This window comes from Culicoides brevitarsis, chromosome 2 (assembly GCF_036172545.1).
Source record: "Culicoides brevitarsis isolate CSIRO-B50_1 chromosome 2, AGI_CSIRO_Cbre_v1, whole genome shotgun sequence".
In the NCBI taxonomy this organism is placed as follows: domain Eukaryota; kingdom Metazoa; phylum Arthropoda; class Insecta; order Diptera; family Ceratopogonidae; genus Culicoides; species Culicoides brevitarsis.
This window is the reverse complement of record NC_087086.1, coordinates 28,638,945-28,659,752: the sequence shown is the minus strand read 5'-3', so window position 1 is coordinate 28,659,752 and position 20,808 is coordinate 28,638,945. Positions and strand designations below refer to the sequence as shown.

At 32.9% G+C, this 20,808-nt stretch overlaps 3 protein-coding genes across 4 annotated transcripts in view; 2 read left to right on the top strand and 1 right to left on the bottom strand.

Annotated features, from left to right (window-relative positions):
- LOC134832646 (LIM and SH3 domain protein Lasp) overlaps nt 1–20,808 on the top strand; it is a 214,399-nt gene that overhangs the window by 174,190 nt on the left and 19,401 nt on the right. The gene's annotated exons all lie outside the window — the stretch shown is intronic.
- On the bottom strand, nt 5,260–9,516 carry LOC134830496 (enhanced level of genomic instability 1). The gene is made up of 3 exons (XM_063843998.1): nt 9,284–9,516; nt 6,651–9,222; nt 5,260–5,684 (listed from the first exon to the last, which is right to left on the bottom strand). Exons 1-3 carry the CDS (start codon nt 9,504–9,506, stop codon nt 5,465–5,467), a joined length of 3,015 nt encoding a protein of 1,004 aa, XP_063700068.1. The 5' UTR covers nt 9,507–9,516; the 3' UTR covers nt 5,260–5,464.
- Nucleotides 10,533–18,954, top strand: LOC134828625 (protein disabled). Of its 2 annotated transcripts, XM_063841607.1 has the most exons (4): nt 10,533–10,555; nt 11,015–11,139; nt 11,780–12,450; nt 13,874–18,954. In XM_063841607.1, the coding sequence occupies exons 2-4, from the start codon at nt 11,100–11,102 to the stop codon at nt 18,887–18,889; spliced, it is 5,727 nt and encodes a 1,908-aa protein (XP_063697677.1). In that variant the 5' UTR covers nt 10,533–10,555; nt 11,015–11,099; the 3' UTR covers nt 18,890–18,954. The 2 variants fall into 2 exon arrangements, with proteins under 2 accessions (XP_063697677.1, XP_063697678.1); XM_063841608.1 differs by lacking the exons at nt 10,533–10,555; nt 11,015–11,139 and adding an exon at nt 11,506–11,690.

Below are 20,808 nucleotides of genomic sequence, written 5' to 3'. Positions count from 1 at the left end.
TTCAATTTCAGGTTTTTTCGGATCTACCAAGAAGTGATCTACTCTGATATACTCGCTAGAAAAATTTCAAGTTTTCAGAACATCGATTGAACCTTTTGAATATCACAACCTTCTATGACTGGCATTGATTTGGAGTTAAGATTCTGAAAGATGACCTGGATTCTTATTATATTCGTCAACAATTTATTTTCAAGCATTACTATTATACTTTCTACAATATGAGGCAGACAGGAATAGAAAGACAAGTATGATCCAACTATCACAGTGATATCCAATACAAACCAGTGCTAAGATATGAGAAAATCTATGACTCTTATTTTGAATACAATTTACTCTATGGTTAAATATTTAAATCGTCTTTACATCGAATCGTACATTGATAATGAATACGAATCCAAAATCTTGACATCTTATTACCAACTTTAGATGCAAACATCGGGCTCGAAGGATCCTAGTTGACATTGGCACAATTTAAGAATTGTTTTGTTGGTACAACAAATCAAACATGTCAAAAAAACCTAATAATTAGAAAGAAACCCCTATTGTTTTATATTTAAAACAAAGAAAAGAACGTGGTCACATTTCATCAAAAGCAATGTTTCTTTAAGCAATTTAAAAACAGGAGAGTATGAAAAATTTTATCTATGTCTTTTGAACCTCAGCCATTTCATTTAATCCAATTTTAAAAATTTTTAAGTTCACTTCAATATTTGTATAAAATGGCAAATTGGACCTTTCACAATGGTTGGTCGTTCACCGGATGTTTTTTAAAAAAAATCATATTTAATTGAAAATATTTATAGAAGCATGTCGAAAAATCTTGAAACGAGTTGTAAACTTGAACTGTCACATTTCTCCCAAATAACTCATCTGTCAAAAAAACCGCCTTGAAAAAAATCACTTTTCATCACCCTAAAATTTCAGTAAATTCTGAACATTATCCTCACAAGAAGAAAAACGTCGTTTTTATCGTCACTTAACGACGACATCATCAGAATATAATAACATAAAAAGTCAAAACTAAAAACTTTTATTGCCAACTTTTGCAATTTAACTCCTTTTTAAGGCTCACTTCTCTTGTCTGGTTAAATACTTGCTGTACATAAAATGTCCATTATTATTATTATATCATTATTCATTTGTTGTACAAAAACTTTTTTTTTCGTCTAACTTCTCATATCTCTCTCTTAACTTGCTTTACACATTATATTATTATATTAAGTATTACTGAATATTATGCAATTCGGATTTTTTTTTTGTTTCGTTGTTCGTACATTATTCAAGCGCAATCAACAGGCAAGCCATGAGAAGACTTGCATTTTTATTTATTTTAACCATCGACGCATCATTTACATTATTATTATTATTTATTAACAGACGGATTGCTTTGCTTGTTTGCTTGCTTGCTTACTCGCCTGCAAGATCACTGACCTCGACATTTTACTCATTTATTAACTGAGCTATTAATTTTGATTTTTTTTACTCCCCTATGATGATGATGATGGTGACCTGTTTTGATAAATTATTGTGAGAAGATTCTTATTGAGTAAAAAAAATGTTTTATTTTTCGAAAAAATTCCACTGAATATAGATCAAGTTTTGTGTTCTATACCCACATGACTGACGACTAGCAAAATGGATTTTTTTCTCAAAATAACAAAAAAAAATGTTAATATTATTATTTTTTTTATCGAAAATGATAAAAAAAAAGTTTTAAATAAAAATCCAGACACAGACAGGTACGTGATTTAAAGTAAAAGACCTTGAAATCGAAAAAAAGCTTAAAAAAGAAAAATTATTTATTTATCGGTTAAAACAATTCTTTGGTGTTCAGATCATCAACACTTCTAACAAACGATCAAAAGTTGTCGTTGAAGTGAATGGATGCTGTTTTTTTTTATCAAATTCCGGATTTGAACATTATTTAACATATTTTTCGTTCGACTTTTAAGTAGCTCGAGTCTTTTATGTTCAGAGGCTTGTATTTTACGACTTAAAATTTGCTCTTTTTAGCAAAAAAAAAGCGTTCAAAAAGTCTCACCTAGCAATAAATAAATGTGAAGAGCTATAATAGTCGAACAAATAGGTAGTGAGAGTTATTATCTGTGCATTATGTTTTTTTATTTGCTTTTTACTACCATCATCGCATCGCATAGACCGAGCACGTGTGCACGACAAACAAACAAAAAAAAACACATTTCGTGGACTCTTTTTTGTAACAACGAAAGTAAAATAACAAAAATCGAGGGAAATGCCATACAAAACGTCGTGTTTTTTAATTAAATGTTCGCGATGAAGTAATAATTTGCACATTTTACTGTATTTTTTTTGTTCGTTTTTTTCGTCTTCTGTTCGTCTCCGTGGACTTGGACAATGAAATAATATAATAGCAGAGGTCTGTGTGTTCAAACGGAATAAATAATAAAATAATAGCAGAAAAAAAAACGAAAGAAAAAAAATTGAAGAAGAAATTTTTCCTTTACACCAATTGCTGTTGTTTCTTTGCTTTGCAGTATTATGTACAATTAAACATCGTGTTGTAATATGCAGAGAATTGTATGTAATGTACTGTTACAAAAAGAAATTATAATTGTAAATTAATTTAAGTTACTGCCGATGCGATGTTCGGACGATATGGATGATGTTTTGATTTGAATGCAAATGGAGTGTTTTATCCTAAATAGCCACTAAATTAGCGGAAAAATTAATTTTATCGTTTTAAATTGGAGTTTAATGTGATTTTTAGTGTGTCATCATTATTATGAAATTATTATTTGAGAAAATTAATTTTAATGAATTAATATTTTTTAGAAATTAATTATTAATTTAATAAAATTATTATTAAAAAAAAAAAATAAAATAAAATTTATTTATTTATTTGATAAAAAAAAACAAATTTTAATAAAATTTTATTTATTTTAATAATAAAAAAATTATTTTTTTAAAAAAAGTTTTTAAATTTTTTTAAGATTTAAAAAATAATTTTAAATATTTAATAAAAAAAATTCAAATTTAAAAAATAAATTATTTTTTTTTTATTAAAAATAATAAAAATTATTTTTTTTATAAATTAATTTTATTTTAAACTTTTTTAATGAAAATTTTATTGAATAAAAAAAATATAATAAAATAAATAAATAATTTATTTATAATTATAAAGATTTATTTATTTTATTCTTTATTTATTCAATAAAATTTTCATTAAAAATAATATAAAATAAATTTATAAATATTTTGAATGAAAAAAAAAATAATTATTTTTAGTAAATTAATTAAATAAATGATTTACTATTATAAAAAATTCTGAATTATTATTTTTTATTAAAAATTTTAAATATTTAAAATTTATTTTTTTAAATCTTCATCAGAAGATATTTAAAAAAAATATTTTATTTTTTTCTAGAACAAAATTAAATAAAAAATCACTTTTCTCTTTGTTGTTTTTGTCCTTGTTTCATGCAAATTATAACACTTTTTAATCCTTGTTAATTTTAATGATAATTCACTGAATTATTAATTTTACCACAAAGTATAAAATTTCATGAAAGAACACATAATTAAATATTTAAAAAAAATTGTTTTTCTTATTTTTTTAAAAAACAATTTCTTACTATAATTTTATTATTTTCTTCAAGAAACAAAAAGAACTTCAAATATCTGTCTCGTTTAAAAATTTAATAAAAAAAAATTAAATAAAACAATACCGTAATTTAATAGCAACTTGATAATTTTTTAATAAAAAAAAATATTTTTTCTTGTTTTTGCCTTTCTAGTAGAAAAAATTAAGCAATTTTCTTGGATTTTTTTATAAAATATTTTTTTTTATTATTATTATTGTTAAATGTTGTTTAAACTATATTTTTAACTTCTTAATTACTATCAATTTTATATTTATTTTTCTTCTGTGTAATAAAAAAAAATATGAACGTCCTCGAACTCCTTGCACGACAAAAGTGGCAGACATTAAAGTTCAACGTATTTTTTATCGTTTTTTATACATTTTTGTATCCTTTCAAAAACATTTTTCCATTTAAAGAAAAAATTATTATTTTTTTATGATCTTCACATTGTTTTGAAATGAAATTACTCTTTTTATTACAATTAATTTTTTTAATAATAAAAAACCGTTTAATTAAAAAAAAATATTATAAATGCTAATTAATAGTTTTTCTATCACTTTAATTTTAATTTTTTACCTTTTTATATCATTTATCAATTTTTTTCACTTTTTTTTTTGTTTTTTTCTTTCTTTACAATTTTTTTGTTATTTCTTTCACGATTGTAAAAAATTATTTGGAAAAAGGCAGTAAATGTCTCCGAATTGGCAGTTGCATAAGAAATTTATATTTTAATGGTATTCAATCGACGTGCATAACAAACATAACTTTTCGTTGTTAATTAATTATTTTTTTCTGCATTTTTGCACATTTTTACAACTTTTTAAATTTTTTCATTTTTTTTTCTATTTAATTTTTTTTTTTAATTAATAATAAATTTATTTTTTTTATTCGTTTGTGAATTTATTTGTTTCTTAACATTTGATCTAAGATAAAATAAATCTTTTTTTTTCTAAATGACTTAAACGTGTGCGAAATGATGAATAAACCGAAGTAAACTAACCGACTTATTAAAAATAAAAAAAGATCAAGCCACAATACGTTTCTTGTACGTGCGTCGTTGATCGTACGCGGGATTGTGGTAGAGTGGGAGTAAAATTTGTACGTCGTTGAATGCAAAACCGGCCTGAACACGACCTGCTCTAACTTTTAGCCGTGCATTTCTTGTGAATGGCGAATGCAGAAAAAAAAATATGCAAGAAGAGAACATGTGATGACGATAAAATTCCCTAAATTACCTGTAAATCTTACGCTTTACTACGACGAACGACTAAGAACCGACATTTTTTTTATGTAATATTCGTAGACCTACATTTTTCCGTGTGTGTATTACCGGCTTTTTATTGCGAGACACGCAGATACACGGTATGCGTTGAAGTCACCATCATTCAATTAATAGCATTCAAGGTACTTTTGATGCAATGTTGCTGCATGTGTGATGTGTGTAGTAATGTGAACGACTTTGAATTTTTAGGCTCAATTTAATGGCGTAATTGGTGCATTTCTGGTTCGTTTTACTTAACTTCTTGTCTTGTTTTGGATTTTTTTTGCATGTTGTTAAGTGGAGTGCGTAATCCGCTACTTAAAACTTTATATTAAATAAAAACACTTATAGGCTGATGCAAATGAAGTGCAATCGGTTTTGTTGACCAAAAATAAATAAAAGTAAAAAAATTTCAAGTATTTCAATGTGGGGCATTTCGCGAAATTCCAGCGATGCAATTGGCATGACCTTCCGTCAATAAAGGAGATGTGGTCGTCCATGGTGAAGGAAAATCACTTTGGTGCACTAATTCACATATTTTATTACTCCTTAATAATTTAAATTGGGCTATAATGTTTGTTTACTACGACAAAATTTCCGTGAATTGGTCGAAATAGTCTTTGGAAAAGTTAACTGGATTTAAATTCCGTAAATAATGATAAAAACGACTTCCTTTCCGGTCATTTGCGAGTCGTTGTTTCTCCGAACGACAAATGTCCCTCAAAATTGGTTCGTAGTCCAGGAGGCAGTCGCGTGATGTGGTGGTTTGTGACAACAGTGGCAGGTTTTCGTACAGCTTCGGGCTGAAAAATTAATGGAAAAATGTTAAAAATTTTATTTTTTGTATAATTTTGCTTGAAATTTTCAAATAATTTTTGTTTTTAATTTTTTAAGAATTTAAAAATAATTTTTTAAATATTTTTTTCAAGTAAAATTGGAATAAAATGGCTGAATTTTTAAAGAATTTAAAAAAATTTTTAAAAAAATTTTTCTCAAATTCATAAAATGATTTTCAAAAGAAAAAAAATAAATTGAAAAAAATTAAAAAATCATTTAAAATTAAATTCAGATCATTTAAAAAAAATCTTTTAAATAAATTAATTAAATAATAAAAAAAAAAAATAATTAAAAAATAATTTAAAAAAATAAAAAAAAAAATAATTAAAAAAATAAAAAAATAATTAAAAAATAATTAAAAAATAAAATTAAAAAATAATTAAAAAATAATTTAAAAAATAAAAAAAATAATTAAAAAATAATTTAAAAAAAAAATTGAGAAAAAAAAATTATGTCAATCCAAAGTATTTCTAAAATGAAAAAAATGAATTAAAGTCGTTTAAAATTTATTTTTATTTATATTTTAAAAAATCATGTTGAGAAAATTAATTGTCAACTCAGAATATTTTTAAATTAAAAAAAAAATATTACAAAAATTTTTTGTTTAAAAATTTTTTTTAGAGAATTTTTCAAAAAATCATGAAAAAACTTTGATGATTGTTAATTTTAGTAAATAATTTTACTAAAAAAAAATAATTTTTAAACTAAAAAAATAATTTTTAATTTTTTAATAAATTAAATTTTTTTTTTAACATTTTAAACATTTTTATTCAATGTAATTTTTTGACGAAATTTTAAAAATTAATTTGTACTAAATTTAAATTAATTTTTGTAATTTTATTAAATTTTCTACTTTTTAGTCAAAAAAAAAAAAAAATGACAAAAATTTCAAAATAAATTAAAAACCAACGTAAATTTGTACAAAAACTCACCTTTTACTGACAGGCCTCTTCAAAGTCGTATCACAAGAAAGCATTTCCAGCACCTCTGCATTCACATTTGGCAATAATTCATCGTGCATTTCATCACCCGCGCGGTTTAACATGTGAATCGATGACATAAGTTCACTCAAGGATGAAATCTCGTCCATGTTTGCGCCTTTTTTGATAATTTTTCGCTGTGTCACGCGTTTCCCACTAAAGAAATCCACAAACAACTTGTGTTGGTGCTCGATTGGCGCACCAGTTTCGGGGTCTTCGTACGACAAATGCGAACCTTTTGAGTTTTCATCCTCAATTTCCTGCATATCGGCTTCCGTTACGGGAATAACTTCGATCATTTCCTCGTCGTCGTCGTCGTTTTTGACAATTTTCTCTTCGATTTGCTTCACATCGCCGCCCGTTTCGAAGTAAAATTGCAACTGAAGAATCGTTTTACGGAAATCGCAGTGGTTTTTTTCGTACAATTTTCGAATTGCTGTATCGCTGGCGATGAAATTCTCCGCAAGGCACATCACGGTGAGAAATTTCGAAGCGGCAGACGGACTTGGAGGCGTAAATTGGATGGAATTTTGATGCAAATAGGACGAAAGATGCGGGAGATTCGCATTTATGGCTGTTAAAATGACAGGACGTTTAGAAATTGCCACGAGCTGCGAAATTCCGCTTATAAATCCATCATCTTGATCTAAAATGACGTCAGCATCTTCGATAAGGATCAAAGAAATTTTTTTGCTCGACTCTGATGATGAATTTGACGACGTGGAATTATTTCGTTGCAATTTTGCCAACTTTGACTTGTCTTTTCGGAACATTTGATGACTTTGGGTCGCTTCAAGGAGCTCCTGAAGCATTTTTTTGCCCGTCCGTTTGGCTCCGGCGTTTATCTCCAACACGTTAAAGTGCATTTCGTTCGCTAAGGCATGCACACTTGACGTCTTGCCACTTCCAGAGGGTCCGTGAATGAGAATTACGTTGCTGCCAGCGACGGATGACGACATCGAACAACTGGAATCCTCAAAATCGTTCGCGGAATCGTAATTTTCTGATTTGGTTTCGCGCCATGACGAGAGAAATCGCTTCAAACTTGCAATTGGCGATGGGTTGACGAGAAATTGCTCGGAATTTCGAGGTTTGTACTTTTCTGTGAACAATTCGGCAGTGTTTAGGGATGCTTTTTGCTTCTCATGCAGCTGATGGAAACATTTGTACGTCGGAAATGTCTCAAAAAGCATTTTTAACTTCCTTCCGTGGGCTTTTCGGTCTTTGACGTGACACCATGAGAGCTCTGGAATCACTTTTTCTTGACTTTTGAAGTCTCCAACGTCAATTAAATTCAATTTTTGATCGTTTTTCATGCAATTTTCATCAAAATTTGTTCTAAACTTGAATTTCGAACAACTCCAATCGATAATTTCCGGCGTCACAGCCTCATTTTGGGTGACATGACTCACACTCGGAAAATATTTGACCTCATAAGCCTCCTCAAACTCCCTTTGACGTTCCTGTTCCACGCGAATTGTCTCTGGCAAGCCCGATCGCAGAAATTCCTGACGTGCTTTGGCGACTTCCGGGTCAAGAACCGGCTTTGGAAGCTTTTTATTGAAAATCGCGGCGAGTTTTGCAGGTTTTCGCGTTGGAGTCACGGCATCCATGGACTCGTCACTCAGTTCAATGTACATTTTTTCATCTTCTTCCGTCTTTTTTGTCTCTTTTTTCTTCGTTTTTCCATCGGGCGACTCAAATTTGTATGATTTCGGAGCCATGGTGCATGATCGACGAGGACGGGAATCACTTTCAGTACTTGGAGTCGACGTTTCTGCGGGAATTTCAACCACTACCGGTGTTACTGGAGTATTTCTACGACGTGCTATTCGTCGCGGGGTGATTTTCGAAGGCGTGAAAGACGAAGTTGGTGACTTTATCTCCTGATTTTTGGGGATTTTTCCATTTTTCGGCGCACTTTTTGGACTTTCAACGAGATTTTCGTCGGATTTGTTGACTTTTGCGAAATATCCGAGCAAACTGTCGCGCTTTTTAATCGGAGAACCGAGTTTTGAGACAAAATTTTTGCTGTCCTGCGAGTCTTCTTCTTGCGTTTCGCTAATTTTTCGTCTTTTGACCTTTGATGATTTGCGCAAGATTTTGATTTTAGTCTTTCTGCCGCCGGATGTTGGGGTAAAATCATCATCGGCACTATCTAAGTCGTCACTGACCTCGTAATCGCTCGTTTTTTCGGCTTTTTTGCCGTTTACGAGTAAATTTTTCAAGCGAGTTGCGCGTTTTTTCAGTTCTTTTTGCACATATTGCTCGCCAGCTTCTTCCGCTTCACGTCTCGCTCGGCCTCCTTTGTTGTCAGACCATTCCTGGAGCATTTCTTTTCGCTTCCGCTTTGCTGAATTTTGTGAGGAGGGACTCGAAGTTGATGCTTCGACTTCTGTTCCGTTCGAATTGCTGCCAATACTTTGTTTGCGAGCATTCATCATCAATGCAAATGCGTTCGTCGGCTTTTTGCTGACGTTTTCTTTGTTGCCTTGTTCAGTTTTTTCGTCGTCTTTGGGCGTTGCTGTAAAAAAATTTAAATTTAATTAAATTTTTGGCATTTTTAGGGAAAATAAAAGACTTACCAGCATCAATTTCTTCTTCATTGTCTCTTTTCTTGTCTTTGTGGTGCTTATGTTTCAATTTGTGCTTCTTTTTCTTCTCCTTCTTGATGCTCTTGAGTACTTCTTCCATGTTTTTGACAATCAAGTCGCTCGAAATTTCCTTTGCAACCGAGTTATTATTGTCGCCTGACGTTCCTTCTTCCGTTTTTGCAGCTATTTCGTCGTCCATCGTGCTTATCTCCATTAAAATTTGGGCTTTTTGGGCTCTGATCGTGGTCGATGTTGTGTTTTTGTGGATTCGCGCTCACAAAATGACGTTTATCGAAATGTCAGTTCAAAATCTTCAATAGATGGCGCAAGTTATGAAGGAGGATCGTGACTGAATTCATGAGGAAATCCATAGTGACTTTTACTCTCGAGTTCAAAATCGAAATTTAAGACCCCAAAAGTTAAATTTAGGACCTCAAGGCTCAAATTAAAGTCCTAAAGACTTGAATTTAAAGCTTTGGCTCAATTTAAGACCTCAAACTTCGCAATAAAATCATTTTTTTTTATTTTAGACTTCAAGGTTCAAACTTAAGACCTCAAGAATTGAATTTAAGACCTCAAGGTTTGCATTAAGTATAAAAAAAAACAAAATTAAGACCTCAATGCTTAAATTTAGGATCTAAAAGCTCGAATTCAAGTCCTTAGAGTTCAAATTGAAGACCAAAAATTTCAAACTTAAGACCCTCTAAGTTAAATTTAAGACCCCAAGGTTCGAATTAAAAACCAAAAGTTCAATTTAAGACCTCAAAAGTCAATTTTAAGACTTCAAAATTTAAATTTATGACCTTAAAGCTCGAATATAAGATCTAAAAAGTTAGATTTAAGACCTTAAGATTAAAATTTAGGACCTCAAGAGTTAATTTTAAGACCTCAAAATTTGAATTGAATGCCAAAATGTTCAAATTTATGACATTAAGGATCAAATTTAAGACTTTAAGGTTCGAATATAAGACCCTAAGAGTCAATTTTAAGACCTCAAAAGTTAGGACCTCAAATTAATTTTAACTTTTTTTAACAACTTCCCTTTAAGTTTGAAATAATTCCAAATTTTAACTCTAAAAAATCACAAAAATGTTAAAAATCTCTTTAAAAATGCCCAAAAACCGTTGAATGATTTGCAGAATTTTCCATTTCCCATCAAATGTGACAGTTTCTGGTCCTGCCGTGAAAATTGTCTGAGGAAAAATCGACGAAAATTCATTTCAGTTCACTCCAAATTTTTGTGTAGGCAATACATTTTCAAAAGTGCGTCACTTTTTTATTGAAAAATAATCGTCTGCGAGCCAAAAATTGAAGATTTCACAGTAAATTCGAGTTTCAATCGTCGACTTTTACAAAAAATTCATAAAAAAATTATCAAAATTATAAAATTTAAAAAAATTACGAAAAAATTTGCAAATCGTATCCTTTGGGCGAAGGAAAAAAATTTTTTACGTCTTTAACGGTACTCCAAAGGACTTTTTGTGAGCTAAAAATCAAGTAAAATTCCAAATTTTTAGATTTTAAAGAAAAAAATTGATAAAAATATCAATAAATCGATAAAGACCACCGAAAATTTTCCCGAAACCACAGTCATTAATTGACGAATGAAAAATCGATAATTCAAGTCGACCGGCGAGACTCTCCTTTGAGACCTACTTTGAAATCTCCAATGGCTCTTAACTAAATTTTCATCATTTTTAACCATTTTTCGTCTCATTTTAGTCAAATTTGCAGTTGAAATAATGTTTGGTACCAAAAAGAACGAAGATAATCATCAAGAAACAACAAAAATTGAACAGTAGAGACAATGCAGACACTCAAGAAGCAGAAAAGTAGCCCGCTGAAGTGTAAGTTTCCGTTCCATGGAAGAGTTTTCAATGCCAAAAAGTGTAAAAAAACGAAAAATTTCATGAAAAATCGAGATTTTGAGGACAAATGTGAGGAAAAAAGACAAAAATGAAAAATTTAGTGACGAATCGTGCGTAGGGCGCATGCGTTAAAAAGTGACACAACCTAATGAACTCTTTTATTTGCGAATTTTTGGCTGTCAAAACAAATTAAAAGTTCATTATTGTTCAATTCAAATCAAAACTTTGCAAGATTTTTGTAAAAAAAATCAAGAAATTCGGATTTTTCAACCCTCCCATAGTTCAACGGATACTTTTCGAGCGAAATTCGGTTCGAGTATCGTCGGAACTCGACTCGAACAGAATCAAAACAGTGAAAAAACCCAATCGATGGAACAAAATTTTCGTAAATTTTGTGTTTTAATCCCCGATTCCCTTTGAGATTGTCCTCGCGGAGAGGAATTCTCCGCAAAAATCGTCTTTCGCAGCACCATTTAGTATTAAAAAGTCCCCAAAAATGCATCCGCGACACTCCGTTGCACAGGAAAAGGGTAATCAACGCGAAAAAAAACTTTGACATTGAAAAGTTCTTCCCTTCAATCACGGCAAGTTCAAATAAATTACCTTTTTTTCGTTCCAGATCGCAACGAGCCGAGTCGCTTTTTTGGCGATGGCGCAGTTTTCAAGGCCAAACTCATCGGGATCCTCGAAGTGGGCGAGGCGCGCGGCGACCGAATGTGCCAAGAAGCGCTGCAAGACCTCAAGATGGCGATCCGGGCTGCGGGCGAGCACAAACAAAAAATCACGATTCACGTCACGATCGACGGGCTTCGGTTGCGCGACGAAAAAACCGGCGATTCGTTGTACCACCATCCGGTTCACAAAATTTCCTTCATAGCGCAGGATATGACAGATTCGCGGGCATTTGGGTACATTTTCGGGTCTCCGGACAGTGGGCATCGCTTTTTCGGCATAAAAACGGACAAGGCGGCAAGTCAAGTGGTTTTGGCGATGCGAGATTTGTTCCAAGTCGTCTTTGAACTGAAAAAGAAGGAAATAGAGTTGGCTCGGCAGCATATTCAGAATAAAATTACGCAGCATGAGCATCAAGTGGCGATCGCGGCATTGACGAATAAGACAAATGACACATCCACGACGTCGTCGTACGGGAGAAATGCATCGTCAGAAGCTGCGGGAGGAGCAACAAGCGCCAAATCTGACAAATCGCCTGTATCAGTGGCGGATTTGGTGGATCTCGAACAGGAATTGAGCTCGATTCAGCGTGGAATTACGCAAATGGACTCGCAAGAGGTAAGAAAATTATGAATTTTTCGATTATTTGATTTTCCTTTGATTTCTTTATCCTTCAAAACAGAAAAAAGAAATTTTATCGAGTATCGAGCAGTATAAAAATTGAAATTTCAATAGAATTTCTTAAGATTTTGCTCATTTTTGTTCATCAATTTACATTTTTTAATGAAAAATTGAACATTTTTAAGTACAAATTTTAAAATTTTTATCACGGATTGAGAATTTTCTTAAAAAATTTAGTATTTTTTAACAAAAATTGAAAATTCTCCACAAAAAAAAATATTTTGGGTCGAAAGTTGATCCTTTTTACTAAAAATTTATACTAAAAATTAAAAAATTTTAATCAAAAATTGAAAGTTTTTGTTAAAATTTATCATTTTCTCTAAAAAATTATAATTTTTCTTTAACAATTGCAACTTATATTAAAAATTAAAAATTTTTTCATAAGAAAATAAAACTTTTTTTTCTAAAATTTTTTAGATTTTGATTTTTATTGTCGAATATTTGGCTAAAAAGTGATCATTTTTCACTAAAAATAGTGAATTTTCGATAAAAAAAAAATTAATAAAATAAATTAAAAAAAAATAAAATAAATTAAAATTAAAATTAATTAAATAAATAATATAAATTAATAAAATTTTTTTATAAAATATAAATATAAAAAATTTTAAAATTAAAAAAAATTTATATTTTATTAATTTTTTTTTTTTTAAATTTAAAATTGTTTTTTTTTTTTATCGAAAATTCACTATTTTTTGTGAAAAATGATCACCTTTTAGCCAAATATTCGACAATAAAAATCGACAAATGTTTTTATTTTCTTATGAAAATTTTTTTAATTTTTAATGAAAATATTTTATTTTTGAATAAAAGTTGCAATTGTTAAAGAAAAATTATAATTTTTTAGAGAAAATGATAAATTTTAAGAAAAACTTTTAATTTTTGGTTGAAATTTTTACTGAAAATTTTACTTAAAAATTTTTAATAAAAACTTTCCATCAAAAATTTTAAATTTTTAATTGAAAATTTAATATTTTTTACTTTATTTTTATAAATTATGATTAAAAATAATCTCATTTTATGAAATTTGATATTTTCATTTAAAATAATTAAAAATTTAGATCAAAATTTTATTGTTTCTACTATAATTTAAAATTTTGCACTAAAAATTGTAATTTTTGATAAAAAAAAAAATAAAAAGTAAAAAATTTATTCCTAAAAGACTAAATTTCAAATAAATTTTTATAATTTTATGTAAAAATAATTCATAAAAAAATGAACAAAAATAAAAATTTCTTACTTTTTATTTGCTCGATACTCGAAATCCCTCGAAAAAATTTTCAAAAATATTGAAAAGAACGAAATCCAAAAAATTTTTTACCCAAATAGAATTTTTTAACTAATTTTTTTTTTCAACTTTTAGCGCATCATGGATCGCCTTACGCAAAACAGCGAAAGCACACCAAAGTCAGCAACGGACAAAGATGATCCCTTCGGCGACTCTTTCACCTCTGTTCCAACGTACAATCTTCTTCCGCCGCCCGAATCCTCAAAACGTCACCAAAAACCCAAAACGGAGCACAACGAGTCACTTGCTGAACTCGCCGAAGTCCTCAGTAAAGTTCAAGCTCCCTTGGCAACAACTGACGATTGGCTCAACACGCCGCCCCAATCCGCTAACGACATGCACGAATCCGTGTCATTCGGCGAAGATTTAGCAAAAATGTCGGAAATGCAACAACAGGAAGCGACACAAACGACAAGTGGACCCGCAAGTGCTGGAAGTGACGTTTTTACGGACTTGGATCCACTGGGCACGGGCAAAACCAAACCTTTTGTCGACAAAAAATACTTCTTCCAAGAACTGAAAAATCCGCCAAAGAAACTTTTGCGTGAATTGTCAAACAGTGGCAACGATACGATTCAATTTGATGCAACTTTTGCCGGGAATCGCGACCAAAAACTCACCTTGACTGACATCCAGAGACTAGAAAATGATTTACTTGGGGCGCAACCGCAACCAGCAGTTTTTGATCCGTTTAAAGATGTGAATTCGATCGATATGTTTGTCGACGATCCCTTCGCCACAGATCCTTTTGAGACCGAATCACCCAGCATTGAGCTCGAAAATCGCCGGAAATCGACGTCGCCCAGTAGTAACATCGCAGAAACGACAAAAGAGCGTCAAGCGAGCCCAAGTACGTTCATCAATGGACCACTTCAGGTAAATTTACCGCCGGAAAATTGGAGCGAAAGTCGCAAAACGTCGGAATCGCCGCAAACGACGTCAAATAACAGTAGCAGTATCGCCCGGAACCGTCCCACAGTGCGCCAAAACATGAATGACGCCATCTCTAGTCTTAGCAGTAAGAAAATGATGAAGCCGCCAACGCTTTTCTCGCACTCCAAGTTCGGCAAACGCGATAGCAACATGCGTCGCTTGCAGGAAAGTGACTCGATGAGCGAAAATGAACTCCCCCAAATGAGTAGCAGCAAGAAAAGCGATTCGCGGGACTACAAATTGATCGGAAGTGATCGTCCTGAGCCTCCGCCACGCCCTGAAACAGGTTCTGGAAGCAAATTTATTGAACCGCCGCCACTTCCGCCAAAGAAGCAATTTTCCGACATCGTAATTCGACCAAATAGCAGCAACAGTAACAGCAGCAGGAGCGTGGAGACGACCCGTTACGATTATTTGAGTGGTAAAAAATTGCCGCAGCAACAACAGGACGAAGCACCGCCACTTCCGTTGCCCTCGCGACGCTTGGGGAAGTCAGATACGAGTTTTCCGGGTCCCGAACGTCCTCAGAAAAAACTCGATGATGATTATTTGACGCCAATTACGAGTATTCCGCAGTTATTGCCGCCGCCACAGAAGAAAGACCCCTCAAAAATGGTCCGGGGAGGTCGACGAACGGATTACGAGTCAACTGATTTGTTCCAAGAAACGCCCCCGGAAAAGCCGAGTGAGCCTCCGATCACGGAAATGACCTTGACACACCTCTTGTCGCTCGGAATTAAAGATATGGCGGTCAAATTGAACGTTCCCGAATCGAAACTCAGCACAATGACGATCATCGAACTCACTTCCTACCTTTCCAAGTTCCTCGAGACTTCCAAGCAGCAACAACAGCAACAGGACCAAACGCCCGCCAAGCCTTTTGTGTCGCCCTCGCCACCTGCCGCTGCGTTCAAAGTCAACTTTGATCAGCCAATTCCGCGACATCAACCGCAAGACGATCAATTTTTCGCCAAATTTGACGACAACTTTGGCGAAGACGATCATTTCGAGCCAGATTTCGAGAAATTGAACGATTTGAAGCCCGTGACGCCGCCTCCGAGTGCCGATCGGTATGCCGCGTTCCGTGAAATTATCATCGAACCGGAAGTGACGCCGCCCCAGATGCAGTCGATGAGTCCGCAGATGGATAACAGCCAGGAAGAGTTCTACAGCATCAAGTCAACGACGACCTCGGCCACGGAAAAGGCTTCGGAAAAGCCCCAAGATGGTCGTTTATCAACAAGTTTGGATTTCGAGAAAGCTGTTGAAGCACAAATCAATCGTTTGAGTCCAAATTTGCAAATTGGATCGATTGAACCGACGCCACCGCCCCCTGTCGTCGCGAAAATTGACACAAAAATCACCGAACAGATCGCTAATGCCAAAGATCGATATGCAGCGTTGCGAGATATCATCCTCGTCGAAGATTTATTCGAAAAACCGGCAATAAATAATCCTCCAACGTCGTCTAGTAACTCGGAGGAGAAGGAAGAAGACCTTTTCGAGAGTTTCGACGAAAGTAAAATCGCGAATTTGGAACAGCAGAACCCTCAGGAGGAGGAAAATGAGCAAATGGCGTCGCCCGAAATCAATATTTCATCAGCAATTGGCATCACAGATGCCCCAATCGAGCCGCAGGACAGTCAGGAGATCCTCTCAGAGCTGAATTCGAACAATTTGACAACCACAAGCAATAACCGCGACGATATCGAGATCGATGAATACATGAATCGCGCGATTTCCAACTTGTCGATCAATAGTAGGGGCAATTTATCGCCTGCGGTGAGCGGAAAATCGCCAACGATGGCACAACAGGCGAACGCTTCGACGTCTCCGATGCGATTGCAAGGCACAACTTCCAAATCTCCCGTGAGTTTGATGTCGAACAACTTGAGTGTGCACGTGAATGACATGTCAACATCCCCAATTCCGATTCAAAAGTCACCGGAAGTCGTAATGGAGGCAGTTAAAGAGCAGCAGGAAGGTTCCTTGAGCGATGTTTCGCCGCAAGAAGCGACTTTGGCGAAAGAAGAGCCCCCAACGGAGGTTTTGGAGCCAAAAGAAGTCGCTGCTGTCAAATCGAACGACAATTGGGCGTCATTTGATCAGTCCCCATCAACGGAGGGAACGAAAAAAGTCGAAAAGGAACTTCCGAAAAAGTCGAAAAGACGATCAAATCGTGATTCGCCGTATTCGTCTGATGATAAAAACATCGAGGATGAGCAATATGACAGGAAATATTACCGGAAACCAGCGTCGTCGCGTGATTTGAGCCCCTGGGAGGAAGATGCCGAGTACAGACGACGTGCTGATCGGTATGGACCACGTGCTAGACCTCGCATGGACTCTTGTGACGAAGACTATGACGACGAATATGAAGGTCGAATGCCCCGCAGATCGAAAGGAGGGTCCCGTGATGGCAGTGGCGTGCATCCATGGTCTCCCCCAAGTGATCGGGAACGTTACGAACGACCCATGTACGGACCATGGTCGCCTGAAGATCGAAATTTCGAACGAAATGCCTATGAGAGAAGCACTTATGGGCCTCCGCATCAACCAAAGAGCTTAAATTCCTACGATCGACGTGCTGTTTATGAAAAACAAAAGTACTATCGTGATCGGGGCAGGATGGATTTCCCCTTTGATGACCCTTACGAGGATGTATATGAAGCGGGATACCCTCGCGGCAAGCGAAATGACTATGAAAACGTGTACGACGATCAATCGAGGTCCAGGGAATACTTTTACGCCAAAGATAAACGAAGTTTTGAGAGTAACGAATCGTATGATTCACGCGGGCGATACGGAAGTGGCGAAATTTACGGTTACTCAGACTATCGAGATCGGTATTTGGAACGTGGGCGCTTGCTAAAAGGCAGAAATGCCCAATCCAAGCCCGATTTAGAGCAAGATTCGGATGTTGAGATGTCCAGTAGACGTGGCGGAGGCTTCGAAAGTGGCAGTTTACAACGCCCGAGACCGAAACCAATGCAAATCGACGACGAAATATGGGGCGGGCAGAAACCTGGATGGCGTCCCAATAGCGCGAACGAACCAGATCGACGTCGAATTGCGATGGGAGCATCTCTCGCTGGCTCGGATGGCGAAAAAGATCGAAGATTTCGACGGAAAATGCGTCCCAAGGAATATTCGGACTACGCTTCGACGAATTATGCCACGATGCGGTACCCAATTAGGCGTCGCGGTGACGATTATTACGACTATCCGCCGGAAGATCCTGCTGACGACCCGTATTACGCTCGGCAGAGACCTCAGTACTACAAAAGCACAACGCCACGATCGGAAAACAGGTCTATGGATCGTTCTTTGGACAAGCATCGTTACGATTACGAAGACGAAATGGAACCAGAAGACAGTGGAAGTAGTCGAAGATCCTTCAAAAAAAGTAATTCTCGTGATTTATTCTACGATGAGGCACCAAAAGATTCCTTTGACGACGAAAAATCCCTGAAAAAGCCCCAAAATCGGAATAAATTTGAATTTAACGACTTTGAGGATCCTCCAGTGGCGAACAAATCGGCAGCTGCGACGACAACTCCAAGTAGCGGCGGTGCAGTTCCCGCCTCAAAGTTCAATTTTGACGATGGCGGTTTCGAAAGTGACTTTAATAATTCGCCTGTTCCGCCTCCAACGTCGAGCGGAAGTGCCGGCAACCAAAATAAGTTCCGTTTCTCGAACGATTACTCGGACAAAGATTCGCCAAAGACTTCACAGCAAAAGGCTTCGTCTCTGAGGGCAGCAAATAATTACGAAACCACGGAATATACGTCACATTCGCCACACAGCAACGCCAGTCACTCGTCATCCACGATGAAATTGCGTTTCAATGAAAATGTCAAAGTTTCGCAATTTTCCAGCAACTCCAACATGTTCGAAGATGACTTTTCCAAAGCCAACGTTGATGCCGGCGGTGATCAATGGAGCAGCGAAATGCCGCTGAAAAAAGGAAACGACAAACAGGGCAGCGGACGACAACATGATAACATCAAAAAATCCGAATCTGTCAATATTTTCGCGAAAAAGAAGGATTTTGATCCGTTCGAGGACGACCCCTTCTTCGGACAAACCAGTAACGAAAATAACAACAAGGACGAAAATATTAGTCAAAGTTTTGCCAACTTTGATGCAAATATGTGATGATTTCAATTTCAAACTTTTGTATATTGAACATCGATCCACTCTTAACTATCCTTCTAAACTATCACAGCACTATATTTATTTACTACTTGAAAATTTTTACTTTTTTGTGATTTGAATTTGAATTGATTTTTTTTAAGCTGAAAATATTCCATTTTTACGCGCTTTTATGTAACTGTTTGTTTTGTCCTTCCACAAAATATCACCCAGAAGAGCAATTTTATTTTTGTTACAAACTCGTTTTTAAGCTAAATATTTATTTTTATTAATTATTTACAACAAGCCATATATTTTAGAAGCGAACGATAGACTAATACTCAATTATTAAATAAATAAAAAATAAGCACTAATTAAATAAAAAATTAATATTTAATGAAAAAAATCAAAGAAAAATTACCAGAAGTCTCTCCGAAAAAAAAAACGAGGGAAGAACTAAACTCATCATAACTCTAAAAAAAAAATAAATCAATATTCAGAAAAATATCTCTAGAAAAATAAACCAAGAAAATATTTATATGTAATGAAATTTTTAAAGTAGATTAAATAATTAAAAAAAATAAAATAAAGTGAATGATATTAATTAATTTAAAAGAAATTAAAATCGAAGAAATTATTTAAGGAGATTTTTTTTTGCTGATTTTATGTTTTTTTTTATCACAAAAGCATTTAATTAATATGTTGCATTATTCTTCACACAAACTTCAATTTGAGTTCTAGTTAGACTTCACCCAAGAAAATTAAAGAAAAAAATGTGTAAAATTTTAAAATGAAAAATAAATTGAAAAAAATTGTTCAAAAATGAATAAAAATGTTGTTTTAATTTTTTTTAGAATTTTTAATTTTAATTTAATTTTAAAAAATTCTGCTTCAAAAAGTTCGTAAAAAAATTTAAGTTAGGCCGCTCCAAATGAAAATCAAAAATAAAGTCCGATGCCCCATTTAAAAAGTCGAAAATCCAATGGGACAAAATAAAAAAAAAAGTTAAAAATTTAACCAAAAATGACCGTTTTTGGGTGTATTTTCATAATTTTTCAAGAAAATTTCCAAAAAATTTTCAATTTTTTCTAATTTTTGTTTTGGAAATCATATTTTATCATAAATTTTCTTCTCTAAAAATATTTTTCATAAAATTATAAAATTTTTTTTCAAAAATTTTTGACAGCTATTTTTAATGAATTTTTTTTGTTTAATTTTTAATATGAAATATTCTGAAATCTATTTTAAATATGCAAATTTCAAAGTAAAAAAACATGAAAAATATTATTTTACGCTCAAAAATTGATAAAATTTTGTCATTTTGTATGAAAAAAGTATTTCAAAACTTTTTTTTTATTTTGCCCCCCCCCATTTTGAAAAAAATCTTTTGTGACAAAAACATCGAAAAAAATTTGGAACGGCCTTATATATTAAAAAAAAAAGTTTTTTTTTTAAATAAAAGAATTCTCAATATTTCGAATTGAATTTTTAAAAAAAAAATTTTAAATTCTGAGAAAAATAAAAAAAAAATTAAAATTCGTAGTCAAAAAACAAAAAAAAAATATCAAAAATATTATTTTTTAATTTAAAAATTTTTTAAGAAGTTATTAAAGTTTAATATTTTGAAGTTTTGAATTAATTCAAATTTACTTGACTTTACTTTAAAAAATATTTTTAGTAAAATTTTGAATTTAAAATTAAATAATTTTTTTCGTACAAAATTGACATAAAAAAACTTAGAAAGATTTTTCATTTTTAAATATATAAAATTTTATGAAAAGATTTAATTTAAAAAAATCTAAAATAAAGTCCCATTTTAATTTTTTTTAGACAAATTTGTAAAATTTTGTTTTTAAAATTCAAAAATATTGTTAAATAATAATATTTTATGGAAAACTCGAGGAAAAGTCAAACAGAAAATTTTAATTTAATTTAATTTTGAA

Bases quoted from the DNA above. Each gene is read 5' to 3' on its own strand.
- LOC134830496 (XM_063843998.1), bottom strand. From the start codon at position 9,506: ATGGAGATAAGCACGATGGACGACGAAATAGCTGCAAAAACGGAAGAA. The intron at 9,223-9,283 runs GTAAGTCTTTTA...ATTTTTTTACAG, and splicing joins TGAAGAAGAAATTGATGCTG to CAACGCCCAAAGACGACGAA. The intron at 5,685-6,650 runs GTGAGTTTTTGT...TTAATTTTTCAG, and splicing joins AAGAGGCCTGTCAGTAAAAG to CCCGAAGCTGTACGAAAACC.
- LOC134828625 (XM_063841607.1), top strand. From the start codon at position 11,100: ATGCAGACACTCAAGAAGCAGAAAAGTAGCCCGCTGAAGT. The intron at 11,140-11,779 runs GTAAGTTTCCGT...TTTTCGTTCCAG, and splicing joins GAAAAGTAGCCCGCTGAAGT to ATCGCAACGAGCCGAGTCGC. The intron at 12,451-13,873 runs GTAAGAAAATTA...TTCAACTTTTAG, and splicing joins CGCAAATGGACTCGCAAGAG to CGCATCATGGATCGCCTTAC.